The sequence below is a fragment of the Coffea arabica genome, chromosome 1e (assembly GCF_036785885.1).
Source record: "Coffea arabica cultivar ET-39 chromosome 1e, Coffea Arabica ET-39 HiFi, whole genome shotgun sequence".
Lineage (NCBI taxonomy): Eukaryota > Viridiplantae > Streptophyta > Magnoliopsida > Gentianales > Rubiaceae > Coffea > Coffea arabica.
In genome coordinates, this window is record NC_092311.1 from 43,068,473 (window position 1) to 43,086,879 (window position 18,407).

At 33.1% G+C, this 18,407-nt stretch overlaps 1 protein-coding gene across 1 annotated transcript; it reads right to left on the bottom strand.

Moving 5' to 3' along the window:
* Window positions 1–1,104: 1,104 nt before the first annotated feature.
* LOC140010196 (uncharacterized) lies at window positions 1,105–4,986 on the bottom strand. The gene has a single exon (XM_072056709.1). It carries the CDS (start codon window positions 4,401–4,403, stop codon window positions 1,329–1,331), a length of 3,075 nt encoding a protein of 1,024 aa, XP_071912810.1. The 5' UTR covers window positions 4,404–4,986; the 3' UTR covers window positions 1,105–1,328.
* Window positions 4,987–18,407: the final 13,421 nt, after the last annotated feature.

Below are 18,407 nucleotides of genomic sequence, written 5' to 3' on the forward strand. Positions count from 1 at the left end.
ATTGGGCTAATTTGTTACAAGAATATTAGTTTTAAGGGAGGTTAATGATATTTTGAAAATATCAGGGGAGGGCAGTGAAACTGTCATAAGCCTCAGGAGAGGTTTCTGAAATTATCCCTAAAGGCAGTGCAAAACAATTTTGATCTTCAGCAGTAACATGACAGCTAACTTTCCGAGATGGACAAATGAAATACCAGAAAGGATTATATGATGATGTTTTTGGTAAACATCCTTAGGACTGCAGTTTCTTATACACGAACTAATTACAGCATTATAATTATGTCTGAAGAATTCGATATAAGAACCTTTTGAAAACAATATAACCATTAGCACTTGAGCACATCATTATCTGGAAGAAAGGAGGTTTTTTTTTTTTTAAAAAAAAAAAAAAAAGCCACAATTTCACCTTCTAGTTCAAAGCACGTATACAATGCAATAGCTGTACGCAATCACTGTCAGCAGTAAGACTCCAGATTAGTGTCTCAGCAAAAGCAGAAATGAGAAAGGTGAGTGTAAGTAACCTGCTGCAGGAATTTATCATGCACCAGATTCTTGAGTTTATTAACATTCCAGCCATATCAGAAGAGAGAAGCTCATTAAGGTATTAACTGGATTTGTTATTATGTTTTCATAGGACCATGACACATAAGCTGCAGCAAGCTCAATGCGAAGTCTTATCATTAACAAGCCATTGATGATGATAAAACCAAATTGCAGTTTTAATAGAGGGGAAACAAGACAAGTTTTTCATTATATTTACTTCAGGGATATGAATCAAATTCCTCCATTCCTTGCTGGAAATGCTTTTCTACTTGGTTGAGAAGTATTATTGAACTTTTCCTGGTATTTATGTTTATGTACTGCATTCCCCCTTTAGTGGTAGTAGTCTCTCTAGAACACATTAATTGAACTCGACTCTTTAGAGGCAATGGTCTCTCTAAAACACATTAATTTGAACTCAACCATGATAGAAGCATCGGTTACCACATCTGCTTCTGAACTCAGAAGTCACAGAAGTCATGCATACAAGAACATTTAATAGTAAAATTTCAATCACACAACAAGAAGGAAAACAATATTTGGAATCTATATTATACTCGTACCTTTAATAGAAAACAATTAATATTTCTCATATCTTCTCAATTTTCCTCCACAAGATACACCTTACAGATATCATCAATAAGCTATACCTTACAGCCTTCTTCTGGGGGAAAAAAATTTACTATTCTCGCAACAACCTTACATTCTTTTGACCACAATGTGTATGAGGCGATGTATTGTATTACAAGAGTTGCAAAGGTCAACTAAGATTGCACCATAAGAGGCTGCTATACCTTACGAGCCAATGTTCTCTGCTTTGTTGCATGCTGAACCACTTTTTCTTCCACAGGAAGACCCTTCCTGCGTCTCACAGCATCAATGAGTTTCCTTGCTGTATTGTGTGGCATGCTCGAACCATCTCCAAACTCTTCTCTCTCTTCTTCTGTCTTGGGTACAAAGAAAGGATCCTCTGGAAGTGTTTCCCAGTGACTAAGGACAAGTAGAGCACTTGCAGCACCAGAAGTCCATCTCCTCAGCTCATCGGCAAATCCAAAACTTTCAGCAACAGGAACATATGCATGTACAGTAAATAGAGGTGACCCTTCCTGCATTTCTTCCTTGACAACTCGGGCGCGCCTCCTAGAAAGCACTGCATACATGGAACCCAAATGCTCGGTTGGTGTGTTTAACTCACAAAAATACATTGCTTCCACAAGCCTAGGTTTTCTTTGAAGTAAAGCCGCCCTGCAAGCATCCTTAACAGCTGTCATAACCTGTCCAGCAAAGATGCCATACTGCTCTGACTGTGGAGCAGAAGCATCTGCCTCAATTGGTTGCGCAGCCAGTGGAGATATATAAACCTCAACTACAAATGCCAAACCCCACATAGGTTCTTCACACAATGGGCCAGATGCTGTAGCAAATTGGAATCCAGACACAACACTGCTCTCGAGACTCTCTGCTTCTCGCCATAAAGTTTGATCTGTTACTCCTGATGTATCAGCTGATTTACCACTCAAATCAGAGCCATCGAGGAATCCCAATCTAACAGAGACATAAGGGTGTCCCCTAATTAAAACAGGAGAATCGTCAAACTTTCCCTTTGTATCTGGAGTCAACAGAAGATTAGGACCCACCTGTCTAGGCCCCAAAGCCCAGATCCTATTAAAGAGTTTTTGCCACCGTGTTCTGCATTTCTCAGATCGTTCTTTGTCGGCCTCTGAATCTCCATTAGTATAATCACTTTCAACAGCATCAATAATGCGTTTCTTCAGTGCTTCAATTGGATTTTCATCTTCCACAATGCTACCTCTCGATGTTTCCAAGCTTTTGCAATCTTGACCAGATTTACCTCCTATAATATCCCCAATAAGCTCAGAACTCTCATCAAGCAGCTTCGTTAACATAGTTGGAAGTTTCATCACCTTCACTCGAACTACACACCTTCCATTTGGGGTAGTTTTCTCAATAACTTCAGAGCTGCCACTCAATTGCTTCAGATTATCTAATGGATTGCTTAACTCGCCTTCAATTGTCTCTTTGTATGATACAAGAGGGGGAGAGACTTCCAAGCTTACTTTTGCAAATCTCTCCTTCAAATCTTTAATGCATCTTTCGAGATGAACCTCACCTGCAGCAGCTAGCACGTGTTCACCTCTAGCAGATACTGCCACCTCAACAAATGGGTCTGCACGATTCAAAAGCCTTAGACCTTTCATCAGTGCGCCCATATCAGCAGGATCAGAAGGCTCAATTGCAACTTTCAAAGTGGGTGCAACTTGAAAAACCATGCTTGAGAAAGGCCAACAGTTCTTTGTGGATGACAGAGTTGCACTTTTCAGTATATTCTGGCCAAGACCTCTAATGGCAATGATATTCCCTGCCTTTGCAGAGGCAACAGGTCTCAACCCCTGACCCATCATCAGATAAATAGACTGCAGCTCAGCTTCCTGCACATGCTTCTGCATTGATTCCCCCTTTAATGGATCATACAAAGCTGAAAGCACAAAAATCCTCTGTCCTGCATGTAGAACTCCACTAAAGACCCTCGCAAATGCAAGGAAGCATTCTTCTGATTCACCACTAGCGTCATCTGCATAATTACTCAGATCCTCTCCTCGAGGAAGCATTTTTAATGGCACTGCAAACATCTTGGAAACAAAAGCAACACAAGGCGCAGTAGGGCTAGAATTGCAAGCCTCCACGGATTTCCTCACAACCTCTGCTTCAGCAAGCACCTCAGAGCTGCCAGCATTGTCCAAGGTCTCCCTCTTAGGAAGCAAGCGAGATATCCGGAAAGACTGAGCAGTAATAGGGTCAGGCATATGCTTAACCACCATTGCCAATATCCTGTCCGACAATGGGAGCCAACGGCTCATCACAGACTGAAGAACAGCCTTTGGATCCTTGTTCTGAAGTTCACGTGGAGGTATCAACAAATTGAAGGACTTGATAACTTTCTCAAGAACTCCTCTATCACCATCCTCTTCTAAAGCAGCCTGATATACTTGCCAAAGTGGCTCCAAAACAAACTGAACAAACATGGGCCTTGCCTTAGATCCAGAACTCATACCCTTTTTCCCAACAATCATCTTTGTCTTTGCATTGAAATACCGAGGACCCCACAATGCTTTCTGCAGTGCAGCGGAGCTGGCCCCAAGTTTGGAAGCATAGAACTCAGCAAAATCCAGAATGCTAAACCCCCACCCATCTAATGCACAAACAAATGCAACATTTCCCTTCTGAGGTTGAAAAGTGTCCTCTTCATCGTCTTCTACGAACTCAAAGTTATCATCACCAACATCCCCAGAAGGTACCGAAAGAAGTGAATCAACATCTGACAAATACTTTTCAGACTTATATGCACTCACAATCCCATTAACCTCATGTACAATCCTCTGCAGCCGAGTATACGCTTCCATAGGACTCAATCTCAATTCAGAAATCAACCTATCAATCTTATTCAAAACCAAACACGGCGTAAGCTTCTCAATCCAAGCTTGACGCAAGACAGCATGAGTCTGAATATGAACCCCCTCAACAGCATCCACTAACACCAAAGCCCCATCACTCAACCTAGCAGCAGTAGATACCTCACTACAAAAATCCATGTGACCCGGGGAATCTATAAGATTTATCGAATGGTCCTCATACTGAAGAGCTATAGAAGAGCTCTTCATTGTTATAGCGCGCCTCTGTTCCTCATCTAAATAATCCATATATCTAAGCCTACCCGCCTGCTTAGGGTGGAGCACCCCACCTCCATAAGAGGCAATTAGGTGGTCAGCCAGTGTGGTCTTCCCATGATCCACATGGGCAAGAATGCATATGTTTCGTATTTTCGTACGGTCAAAATCACCCATTGTTCTACCCTTGTAATCCCACAAACTATCAAGAATAAACAATTACAGAGGTCACCCTAATTACACCGAAAATTCAAAACCTATGCGAACAACAAACCTACAAAAACCGAGTTGTAGAACTTCAAGAAACAGGTAAAAGCAGCAAAAAGGTTACTCTTTTGACAGTTTTCTTAAAGTGATCCTCGAATTGAAGAAAACCCAATAAAACGCAAGCAAGAAAAGACAGAAAATTTTGAGCTAGAGATATAAGTATACAGAAGAACAAGGCAAAAATGGTTTCTTTAGAAAGGGATGCAAAGATTGTCTGTTGGGCTCTTTCCTATGAAGAATTGGGGTAACTCTGGATTTCAGTGTTTTGTTGTATCGGCTGTTCTTTTCCTCTGGATTAAGGAACATGATTGTGAATCAAGAAACAAGTAGGAAGGTTTTCTGGGGCTTCCAAGATTGGGAAAGTCTGCAATATTTAGGGTTTCAGAGTCTATAGGAAAATGCAGGGGAGCTAGCTGAGAGAGGAAGAAAGAGAGGAGATTATGGGCTTAGGAATTGTTCGTGTTGTAGGCCTGCTGACTACCTTGTGTAATTTTGGAGTAGTCAAGCCAATTTATGGTTAACTAAGCCCAACTTCAGTAGAAGGGCAAGCATGGCAAAATGTATACACTTGATTTGAGTTCTATTGGAATGGGAAATTTGCTCCTTTTTTTTCATACAATTTCCAATCAAGCAACCGTAACTGCAGTAGAAGTATTCAATGTGGTGTAGAAATGTATGAAAAATATATCATTTTGAAAATGTAACTGTAATGAAGAAAAATACGATTACTGCAAATAGAAGAAGAATGTCATAAAAAGTAGTTTAATTATTTCCAAAAACATAAAGGAGCAATTTGATGCTGTAATTTTTTACATGAAAAAAAATTACCAACTTAAAAACATCTAAATGATGCAGGAATTAAAAGGGTGAAACTTGTAATTTAACTTAGTTTGTATAAGAAACTTAATAGGGGGATGCGCTGGTGTTTGGTGCCTGTGACTAAAGAGAATTATTCAATAGGTAAAAAATAATAGGCAACTTAGATTAATAAAGAGTTATGTGCATTCAATATTTTTTGCAAGGTGAACAAATGAATGAAAATAAGAGTAGGATAACAACGCATATTAAGTAATATTAATAAAATTGTTGCTGATAATAATGCATATTAACCCAATCCTACTTAATATGAGTAGCAGGAAATGCATAGATAATAGAGTAGTTTAGAGGACATTAAGTATGTCTGCTTATTTAGAGATAGTTAGAGTTATTGAAACCAACTTGGGCATCAACCTGCCATAAGGATCGGGTTGGCGAAGGATTGGATTGGTGAGTCAGTGGTTCAATCGATGGGTTACTGATTGAATCGTTGGGTCACACTACATAATAAAATATATGTATAATATAATTAAATAAACATATAAATTATAATATAAGTACAAAAATTCTTAAATGTTAACAAGTCATAACCTATTTATGTTTCATAGTTCATACACACAAACTATACCCATACGTGTTTTTTAGTTTATGAATTCATATTGATATTATATACAAACATAAATGATAAATCTAAGTGTCAAAGAGAGAAATAAACCCTAATTCCTAAATCCCTTTTCAATTTTTCTCATCTAATTGACAAAAGATGACAATGCTCATGTTAGTGTGGCTGGTCAAATTAAAAAATTGGGTAAAAAAATAATTTTAGAAAAATTGTCAAAACCCGCCGGGTTTGCCGAGTCACCGGTTCCACCGTCCAAATCAAACAGTTCAAAGTGAGTCATCTGCAACTCTGGTCCAATTGCTAAACAGGCCCGGTTCCATGGCGGGTTCATCGATTTGACTGGTTCAACCGTCAGGACGGGTCGGATTTAATAACTATGGAGATAGTAATAGTAGAATACCTAACCCCAGCAACAATCATCCATAGGCCCATTACAAGGAAGAAACCCCATGTACACTCAACAGACACCTTATGCTAAACTACTATTACTATCCATTACTATGAATCGAAGCATAGAAACTGAACAAAAAGAAGAACTTATGACCACTACAGGGAGACATGCATGATTAATTTTCTATCACAACCTATATAGTTCCTTCTCTTTATTCAAAACAAAATTAGCTAAAGAAGATGAATTCGGAGGTAATTCATATTTGAGATACCATATAGTTGGGCTAATTACTTAGAATATAGGTTAAAAAAAGAAAAGTCGGACAATACAAAAATTGTGTCCAATGTAGGATAAAGCGAGACAAAAAATTTGTTAGGAGCTAAAGTGAAAAATGATATATATTTTAAGGAAATTAATTATGATTAACGCCTATTTCTTATGCTCAATTGTAACAGGTCCAAATCATCCTTAGCTTTAGGAAAAACGCTAAGTGCTGATTTTGGTATCAAGACTAGGAATTCTGTAGTGGGAAAGTTGGAGTCAAGAGGTATAATTGTTAACGTACACTAAGAATTCCTAAAGCTAGCCACGGGATGCTAAGGCATTAAGGGATGCCCAGCCTAGCCTTTTTCTTTTTTGTCCAAAAATCAGGCTTTGTTTTGTACTTTTTGGAGGCAGCGAGTCAAAGCAAAAGCCCGGCAGCCTACCAGTTTTTTGAAAAAAATTCGGTCAGGTGCCGGGCTATCTTTTTAAAAAAAAAAATTCGGTGTCAGGTGCCAGGCTGACAGATTTATACCCAGCCTGTGTCAGACCAATAAGTGTCCGACTTTTCTTCTTTTTACCTATATTCTAAGTAATTACTAATTAGCCATATAGTTGTATATTTTCCTCTTTGATATGCCATTGGCTCCAATCTAGGGATTCACTATTCTTCGGTGTTCAGTCTTTTTCTCTTGGTAGCCTTTGTAGCTACTATCCATTAGTATTGTTCTTTTCCTATCACATCATAAGCACACAAGTCAAATTACACAGAAGCACAAAGAGGAAGCTAATTAAGATGAACAATGAAAAAGAAACCCAAAAAACAGCAAGTAAACTGGCAACAAAGATTCGAATCAGTTATGGTTCTTTGTAAAATTTGAGCCTTTGGTTGCGTAATTTAGCTCCAATATTCCAACGGCATCCAATGCTAACCCCAAGAATCACCCACATAAATAATAAAACTATGGAACAAAACTCACCTCAAGTTGAACCACCACGAATAGCTTCGGCTAAAGACCATTCTGAAATATTAAGTATAAAGGCAGCAAAAATAGCCTAATCTTTGAAGCCGAAAGAGGGAAAACGAAAGAATGTGAAGGAGTAGGCATTGGAAGAACCATAACCGATACTCAGACATTAATTCATAGGCCTGTCAATCGGGCCTAATGAGCCGGGCTTTGATGAGCTCAAGCTCAGCTCATTTAATTTGAATCATTTTCGGGTTTTGAGCTATGAGTTTCGGGTTCGTAAATGTGAAACTCATACTCAACTCACATAATATTCGGGTTGTGAGCCTTAATCGGGCTTAGCCCAAGCTCACTTATTACTCTTTAATTTTTTTAATATAATTACTATAACTATTAAGTTGTAAAACTAATTTAACATTTACAAGACTATAATATTAAAACTAAACATGAACAAATAATAGTTCTTAAAACGTATATAAACCAAAAATTTTTCAACAATATTTATATTAATCCATTCAAAATGCATGAAAAATAGTAATAAAACATGCGATCATAAGCCAATACATCTTTAAAAGTTGAAACTTTTTTTATAATCTTGTGATTTAAATCCAAATATGCTTGATGATTTTTGTGTTTGTAAACCAAAAAAAAATCAACCAATATTATACCAATACAAAAATTTACTCAACCAATAAGAAAAATTAGAGATTTAGTTATGCATTACCAATATTGGCTCTCAAGAAAGCTCATGAAAGAGTTTTTAGATGTATTTTTGTGTTTTGTAATTTATGTATATATTTAGTATTTAGTAATAATATATTTGGATATATAATTATACATAATATCAAAATATAAATATTATATATATAGGTAATTAAAGGGCCGGACCTATATCGAGTTTGAGCCTAATAAGGCCCAAGCTCGGCTCACATTTAATTCGGGCCTAATTTTTAGGCTCAGGCTCAGACCGGCTCACTAAATGATCGGGCTCATCGGCTTTCTGTCCGGCCGAACGAGCTGAGCTCGGGCTGGCCCAACCCCATTGACAGTCCTATTAATTCATCAACATGCCCACGTTTTTGGCTGTTTAATTGCTAGTGTGGAAGCTGTTTCAAAGACATGGATTTCAGACATGGGAACTCATATGTTGGTATAATTATTAGTTGTTTCAGACAATTGAATATCCCTAAATGGTTAGTTATCAGCAACGTCTCCTTATTTTAATTGCACTATAACACAATTTCAGTAATTACACCAATACATACGATTATATGAGTTGTACCCAATGCACAAACGATTGTAAAATAATCTCCCATTCCAGAAATATATAGATGTCTCCATAAATACAAACTTTAAATGTACAAACATGTGGTCATTTCTATAAACATACCCAAACACATGCTATCATGAGTTGTACCAAAAGTTTTAAAAAGCGACACATCATTCCACATTCCCAAAATGCCCCTATCTATGCGATTGAAATTCAAAACTCCTCTTTGACCACAACTCATTCTTATATAGTATAAGGAATCTTTTAGTTCTAAGAGTGGCATATAATTGTAAAATATTACTAGGTTGTGTGGGAGTTTGGTGCCTGTGGTTTAAGATAGTTAGTAGTTTTTATTTGATATAATAGCATGGACGACTAATTTGTAATCAGAAAAAGAGAATCATGAAAAAATTAAGAATAACGATATATTAAACTTGATAAGAATGGAAGATTAGGTAAAAGCGGAATTCATAAGTTTCATTCCCTAGAAGATATTAATATTTACATGAAGTTCAAGTAGTAGTCCGTTGCGTTTAGTTTTTTATTGCAAATGGTAGTAGTTTGTTATAGTAGTGGCTATCCTTGTATTGTCTCTATTATCTTGTAGATAGGTTGAGAGTCACAAAATTATTGAATATAGTATCAAAAATCATTTTTGAGTTAATAGTTCCTCTTTAATATTTGTAATTTTTGTAATACTTACCATGGTATGATACTTACTTGGATGCAGGAACAATATTAGCCATTAGTTGGCTTTCATCAGCAGTATCTTTATACCAAAAAGTTAGTACCATTGGTTGATAGATACATAACATTGTTAGTGAAAATATATTTATAATGATTTTTAGTATTTGGGCAGGTATTAGTCGAACTATTGATCAACACTGATGACTTGTCTGGTATGTGGATCTACTTTTATAGGTTATGGTTGAATATGAACAGTAATTGCAGGAAGGTTTGAATATATGAATTCTTTGTTAGTGTTATTTAAGAGGCATACTTACTTATTAGTTTTTTGAAAGAAAATTTAAATCGTACCTTTTATAATTTCTATCAAGGTGGAAGATGAAGATATCTGAAATGAGTGTCCTATCAATTTCTTGCAATTATTAGATAGGAGTTGTGTTATTCATAATCCATGAATATTTATTTTTGTTTGTAGAATTTGTGACGGAAATAGGTTGAACTTTTGCATTGGAAATATAGTACCTTCTATAAGTTTTGAAGAATTTGTTGAAAAATTATATATGTAAAACATAAATTAGTGTTTCAACATAAATTAGTGTTTCAACATTTTATCACTGTATAGCAAAAAAGTATTAGAACAAAATGTTAGATAAAATTTTTTTTATGAAAGTGGTTTTGGTTTATAAGAAAAGACTGAAGCAAAAGAAAAGGGAAAAGAAAGATGTGATTATACCATGGAAGAAATGAGAAATGGAGAAAATATCATTTAAGGTGTAGATGACGAATGTAATTTAGAAATTGATTGTTTAAATATTGTGAATGACTCTTTAAACTAGTAAATTTATATAAAATGAAATGATACATGGCAACCATTGTGGTAATAGTGATTGAAGCAAAAGTAGGAAAACATAGAATTTATTTTGTATGATTTGTGTTTTTGTACATTGTTTGACCATTAATGAAGAACAATTTTTGATATTCCATCTTTTGAGTAGTGTGGCTTTTATCTCTCAATCATTTGAATAATAGTGCTCTAATTGTAAGTGAGATGTTGAATTTTCAACAACTCGAGTAAGTCAGCAGTTATTGTTCTTCGTTTAAAATGAAGATGAGAATAGTTGTGTGAGAACTAAAGAAATAGTAAGTATGAACTTTGGAGCAAAACTTAATTAATTAGACATTTGCATTTGAAGTCAGGAAAACCATGAGGCTAAAGTTAGAATAAATTGCTCACCTAAATTGGAATTAAAAGCCATAGATAGAAATTGTGCACCTGAATTAGTCACGTCAATAATTGCGTATTAGAGTGAAAAGAATGAAATGCAAAAAGAGGCAGCAAAGAAACAACTTCTAATAATGTTAGGAAACATGTTTTAGCAACTGATGAACGAGAAGTAAAATTCTAATTGATAAGCTACTGAACATTGGTGCTATGAAGATGGCACTGAATAAGAAGAAGTTGAACCAGTTGGTTGTTCCTGTGATTATAGGCATTCAATATAAATTTTGTACTGATTTTTATTAATTAAATATTAACATTTCTCTTACTCATAAATATGCTATACATTCATGTTATATGAAATACAAGGACACACATTGATAAGGATACATAAGGAGAAGTGAAGCAAAAACTGATGCTCAGCAATAAATTACTTAGCAAACTACATTGTTCTAGCTTTAATTGAGATGAAAACGGAATTTGAATGTCTTCAAGTTGTAATAGTAAAGTAAGGGTAATAATTGATATTATAACTGAATTAAAACAAGCTAATCAATGTCTCTGCAAGAACATTTAAGTAATTACAGTAACACAAAAGCTATTTTGACTTGTACCCACTATTGAAAAGGCGATCAAATAATCTCACACTAACAAATCACCACTGCATCTGACAAGATATAAAGACATTTTGGTAAATATAGGAAAATACATACTACCCTAAGTAGTACCCAATCTATAACTATAATTCAAACAACTTCACAGTTCCAAAATACCCCTACCCTTGCAGTTGAAATTCAACGACACTCTTTGACCAAAACTCATTCTTATATAGTATAAGAAATCATGATAATGTCATTTTTAAATTTTTATTAATAAAATTAATTTATTAGACATGAGTGGAGTCACAAGTGAATTGATCTGGCTCACAAGCTAGGTCAAAACTGGATTCGATTAAACTCAATTTGACAGAGCATGAATAGAGTTCAAGCTGACTTAGCAAGTTGTTGAGTTAAGTCTAAGTACAGAGATATTCAACTCGTACATTTCTCAACCTACTTGATCCTATATATTTTTTTAATAAATTTTTCATTAGTAGTAAAATCACATGTACATCTTCCATATTTTCATTATTTATTGAAGTAAAATGTTTATTTTATTCATTTTAAAAGTATTATAATCATTTGTTATTTTATTTTATCTTGATTAGGTTTGAACTTGAGCTCATCTTGGTCAAACTTGAGTTCGAGTTTGAGTTCAAATTTGATGTTGAGAGCCCAATTGAGAAAAAGTGTCTGATAAAATTAAGTTGAATTTAACTCAGTTAGATCCAAATTTGACTTGACTAAGCTCATTTGAGCCTTAAACATGAGACATATTTCCCTATGTATTTGTTGAAAATATTACATATTAATAATTACCTCTTTGATTTATTTGAAAATATTAAAAATTAATAGTTATCTTTGGTTTACTTGGAAAATCACTATCAAGTATCTTGTACTGTCCTACATTTGAAATTATTTAGGTTAAGTGTTTTGTTACATATGTAGAGTTTAGGGAAATCAATAGAAAAAAATATGATCAAAGTTAAGAAAATATTTGAGCAACATCATAACTTTTGGAAGATTGTATAATTTCTTTTAACTTTTGGAAGATTCTATAATTTCTTTTAACTTTTGGAAGATTCTATAATTTCTATTGGATATCATAATCTTGAGTTAAATTTACAATAAAATAAGCATTTGACCCACATCCAAATCTTTCAACAGTCTATGAGTAGTTGATGGAGTTGGAGAAACTTCCAATTCAATCTCAAAAATCTTGTTTTCCAACACTTTATCTATCTTTTCAATATTGATTTTCAATCAAGTCCTTCAAAAAATGGCATTATCCAACTTTCTAGATCATTCAAATCCATATTTTAGCTGATTGCTAATTAAAAGGAAAATGTACAAAAAATAAGAAAAAAAAATAGAAGAATGCAGTGGTTGTGATAATTGAGGAGAAAGAATTCAACTCTTGGTGGTTACTCATGCAAAAGAGAAGAGTAAAAGAAATAAGGAAAAGATAGAAAAATCGAGTGTAGACAGAAAAACAAGTACTTAATTGTGATGTTATGATGGAAGAAAAAGAATTCTTAGAGGGAAAATAATTCATATTGGTCATTTGATGCAAAACAATAGTAAAAGAAATTAGGAAAAGATTGACGGGGCAAGCAAAGGGATATTGAAAAAATTAGGACTTGCTAAGCTACCAACATCTATTTATAGTTGAGAGAATTATTTTTAATGCAGTGAATAGATAGAGAGGCAAAGTAATACAATTGAGATATCTTTTTTTTTTCAATAAATAAATGGTAGATTCATGACAACAAAAGCAATTACACCAATACAAAAGAAATATATGTATGCTGAACTAAAAAAAATATTTAGAAAGTCTATTTTGTTGATATTCATTAATGAAAGTAGAGAAGAAAAGTTCACAAATATAAGTTGAGAGAAAAAAAAAAAAAAGAGGTAGACAGCTATAAACATAGTTGATAGAAGAAAAATTAAATAATCACAGAAACTTTGTTATCTACTCATCATCATAGTTAGTAAATGCTTGTAATATGCATATATAAATATATAAATGTATGTCTGTACATATAATTTAGAAAAACTCGTATATTATGTACATTTGTCAAATATTTTGAATAATACCTCTTATTTCCAACCAAAAGTACAAAATACGTAATAAACTTTCTTGTCTTATAGTTCATGAATAATAGTTGAATTTATATTACAATATATATATGTATTTTAAAAATAAGAAGAATTATAAGATATTTCTTCAATATATCTGCAATATAATATCAAATTTTCATAGAATTATATTTAACTTTGTATTTCATCAGCAAAATTTGTGGATAAAAATCATTGCTAATATTGCTTGGTATCTGGAATTGATGATAAATGAATCATTATCTCCAATTTTGTAATATTCATAGATATTAGCATTATTCATGTGTTATTTATGATGAAAAATTTTATTAAACTCGTATTTTTAACACAAACTTAATATAATAGTGGATGGATATCCCTAATGCATCTTCATCTGTCTCTACAACCCCGAGCCATCGATTCCATCCCCTGAATCATCAACTGCAGAGAATGACTTTGAGCAATGACATTAGATACTGATCAAGGTATAAAAGCTCATAGTGGAAATAAAGAGTCTATTGATGCTTCAAGAAAAAATCTTGATTCTGATTCTCAATCGACAAAGGAAGACGCAAGTGGATTAGGTCAGGTAGAAGATGAATTGGATAGGGACAAAAGTGAAGAGAATCAACTTGGCATGGGGGGTGAGAATCCAACTATTGCTAATAGACATCTTGATGGATTCTTGAGTATGATGCCAAGAAGAATGGAAACTTTCCATTTAAGCTATCAGCTTTGAAACAATTCAGTAAGAACTGTCATGTTGTTGATAAGTCAAATATGCAGAAAAGAATTTAGGGATTGAAGATGAAGTATGAACTATTTGCAGATAAAAGGATCAAGTTTTCAAATTTTCATGATTTCCAAATACTTTTAGAGTCCAAGAAAATTTGGGGTAACGTAAAAAATAAAAATACGTTGATTGGTCTGAAGAGCCTTGCAGAAATGTATGGATGTGATAAGTCACATATACTTGATGTTTCAGAAGCTCTAGGTGGAAAAATTTGTGAAAAGAGAAAACAGCATCCAAGCTTCTTCACGCTTGTTGTCGGGGAAAAGTAATTAAAAGGAAAAAGCAGTATAGGTGACAATGAAAAAATTACTTTCTTTACATGCTGAAGTTGCAGCAACTTTGGAAGAAAAACAAAGGGTAACTACAAAAAAAACCTCCTGTGATAAATCTAATATACAGAAAAGCTCCCCATAGTTTTAAAATATACAACACGACACTCCGTACTTTGAACTAAATTGTAAAAATGACGGAATCCGTTAAACTTAACGGAAATGACTTATTGGAACCTAAAAAAAAATATTTATACCTAATTTTTAACAAATATACCCATTCTACCGCTTAACCCTAAATTCTCTCTATCTAGAGAATAAAACAAATGATTTTTTTGATCTGCATTTTGCTTAATTATATCAAGGCATTCTAGTCATTTCATCCATTTCCGTTAAGTTTAATGGATTCCGTCACCTTTATAATTTAGTTCAAAGTACAGGGTGTTGTGTTGCATATTTTGAAATTACGGGGAGTTTTTCTGTATATTAGGTTTACCACAGAGGACTTTTTTGTTTTTTATCTAAAAACAAATGATTTCGCAAAATATACTATTAGATATAAGAGTGCTTAATATTGTAGTTTTTATAGAATAAACATAACAACAAGAATAGTGTTTATTATAGGTGTTTTTTAGCCTACAAATCTGATACAAATATTTAGACTAAGTAGTATCTTTCTTAATTTCACTTTTTCTTCATTCCACACCGTAAGAACAGCTTTTGAGGATGCACAATTGAAGAATTTTTCTTACTTTTATTTCTTTTTATAGAAAAATAATACTTAAATGATTGAAATCTTTTTGTACTATTTCAATAAAAAGAAATTTTCACTTTTTCTTGTTAGTTTCATTGCAAATTACTATATTAGCAACTTTGAATAACTAAAAAGATGGGAAAGAGGACAAAGACCATAAGAACACAGTGACATTATTTGTTGTGCTTAATTCATGATCATGTAAATCGTTGTGCAAGACATAAGCATAAGATCAGTCCTTAAAAATATAGCAACGATTGAAAGAAGACAACGATTGAAATGGAATCAGTTCTTAATGTTTTGTTTGTCATTCACATTAAATTATACCTTTTCTTTGCTAGCTTTGATAACTAAGAAAATTCATTTTGTCATAATTATAATTAACCAAAAACAATTATGAAGACGACCTTTTCTTTGGACTAAATAAATAAATAAATATATATATATATATATTCGCTTTGCCCCCTTAACTTGCACTCAATTCTTACTTTCCATCTTAAACTTCAATTTTAAAACAATTGCGCTTTAATTTCTCAAATGGATCCCATTTATACCATAAGCAAAATTAACAAAGTTAAGGGATGTGCACCCAATGCACAAGAGTAGTCTTTGCATGTCAATAAAAGAACTAATCTCCCTTTACACCTCAATTTGCATTTAACTCTTCCTTTGCTTCCTAAACTTAAAATTTGAATAAATTGCACCCTCAACTTATGAACTTGTCTCCTTTGAGTTTTTTTTTTTTTTTTTTTTTTTTTTTAAGTTCAAACATTCCCACTGTAAGTGGTAAGATGGATCCTAAGGTGATCAAATTGGCTCAAGAGTTAGGCCAGTATGGACAATAGAAAAAAAGAGTGAAAATGTCAAAGCCACAACAGAACTTATCATTGCACTGTTACTTTAATTGTATGACGACAATTGCCATCTGTTTAAGCATTTTAGGTGGAACACACTAAATACTTTTGAAAACTAGCCCTTGAGAGAAAAGATGTCATTGAATTTGATTGGAGATGTTTGTGATTCTTAGATCTAGTATGATAAAGCCAAAAAATCCTTGTCCAAAATGTTCTTTCTCTTTCTTTTTTTTTTTTTTTGGATATGGATACCGTATGCCAATATTATTAGATAATATTTAAGGATGCACATAAAATAAGTGAAATTTTTTATATTTTGTAAATCTTGAGAAATGGTTATTGTTTTTAAAATGGGAGGAGTTTAAATGTTTCTTGAGCCAAGATTTTATTTGTGTCCATAAGGATTAAATGCAATATACACCAAGTTGCAATTTATCCTCTCAAACTTTTTTTCATAGGCACTGTACTCCTTAATATTTTTAGACAAAAAAAGTGAATTTTTTTTTAAAAAAAAATTTCTCTAGCAGGGAAGGGCATAAAGGAATTAGAACCCAAGACTTTTAAATTCTATAATCTCAAAATCAACTAATAGACCAAGGTCTCCTAGGTTAAAAAAAAAAGGTGCCCTTGCTACATACTACAATGACACACTTCCAAAAACACATTCATACAAATCTCAAATATAACTAATAATTAAAAAAAAAAAACCTTCCCTCTCTATCTTCTTCCACCTATTACCACCATACACCACCATCCAGGCATCCACCACCCCTCTCCCTTCCTCCACCGCCACTGCTGTTATTGTATAACTTGGTGTATGCCTATGCACACCGTTTTATTTATACATTGAATTGGTGTAAATGAAACAAAGTTTTTTAAAACAACAAAGTTAGCTTTATTGCATTATTCCACAATGCCTTAATGAAAAGGAATTATCAAATAAAATACATGCAATTTGTTCTATAACTTTATTATATTTGCTCTCAAATTGATTGTTATTAATCTCAACACCTTACTCACCTTCCCATTAAAAAATAAAAAAGAAGAAGAAGAAGCATTCTGATGTTAATCCCATCCTATCATCTTATGTTCACCTAAAGTAACCTTTATAAAATGATTAATAAATTTCCCACAACCAACAAACATCTCCTACTCTCTTCACATTAAGTATAATAAACTATATTCTTCACTTAAGTTTAACAAAATATACTATTCTTTAAGGTGAATTATCTACTACACATACACATATATATAGCATCGGCAATTGGTATGTATATAGCATGTGTTATCTACCAAATGTGATTCTAGATAATTACTAAATAAGCAGCATTTTACCAAATTTTATTCAATTAAACTTCTGCAAAAGCATAGTGAAAATCAAAATCAATTTTCATGAGAATAATTTTGCAACTTACTTTCATTTTTTATTTTTTTCAAATAATTCTTTTAAATTTAATTAGTTATACACAGTTACACACATAAATCACGCCTTAATAGTAACTAATACATACTATACACTTTTTTTTTCATGATCAAAGTGGAAATTAATTAAGGGTTTTCAAATGAATGTTCATTGGGTATTTGTTTTTTTTTCCTTTTATAGTGTAAGTGAGGGGCTCGAATTTGAGACCTTTCGGGTATACTTTTTCCTCCGAACCACTCAACATATTCCTTCCCTAGTAGGTATTTATTAATACACTTATATTTCACCTAACTTACCATGTATATACATACTAACAATTATTATCTTTTCTTAAACTTATATATCCCTAATTAATTTTATCTTTTTAAAAATTTAACACCTCAAATACATCTATTTTAATGAACACGTAGACCTATTATTTAATTATTAGCTCAAGAATCTAATAAAGTTGCATGATAAACATTTTCTTTCCACTTCTTAGGCTGTGTTTGATAACCCTATTTAGAACCTTAACTTAATAGATTCAGATTTTAATATGTGCAGATGTATTTGATAACTAAAAATTGAACATCTGAATTAATTAAGTGGCACCGAATTTTTTAGACAAAATTTGTTCCTAATAATAAGTGACAAGTTATTCACTTATTATTTAATGTGATATACAATTAAATGTATCAAGTACTTAATAATTCAATAACTTAATAAATTCAGATTTCAAATTTCAAATTTTAGACTTCAGTTTTCAAATTTCAATTTTATCAAACGCACCCTTAGATTCAGAACAGAATAAATCTATTTCCCTTTCCAAATATCAAGTGAAAAGGCATCAAGTTCCCAGAATCCAACTTGGGCTAAAAATTTATTCCCAAACTTTCTACAAGGGATAAT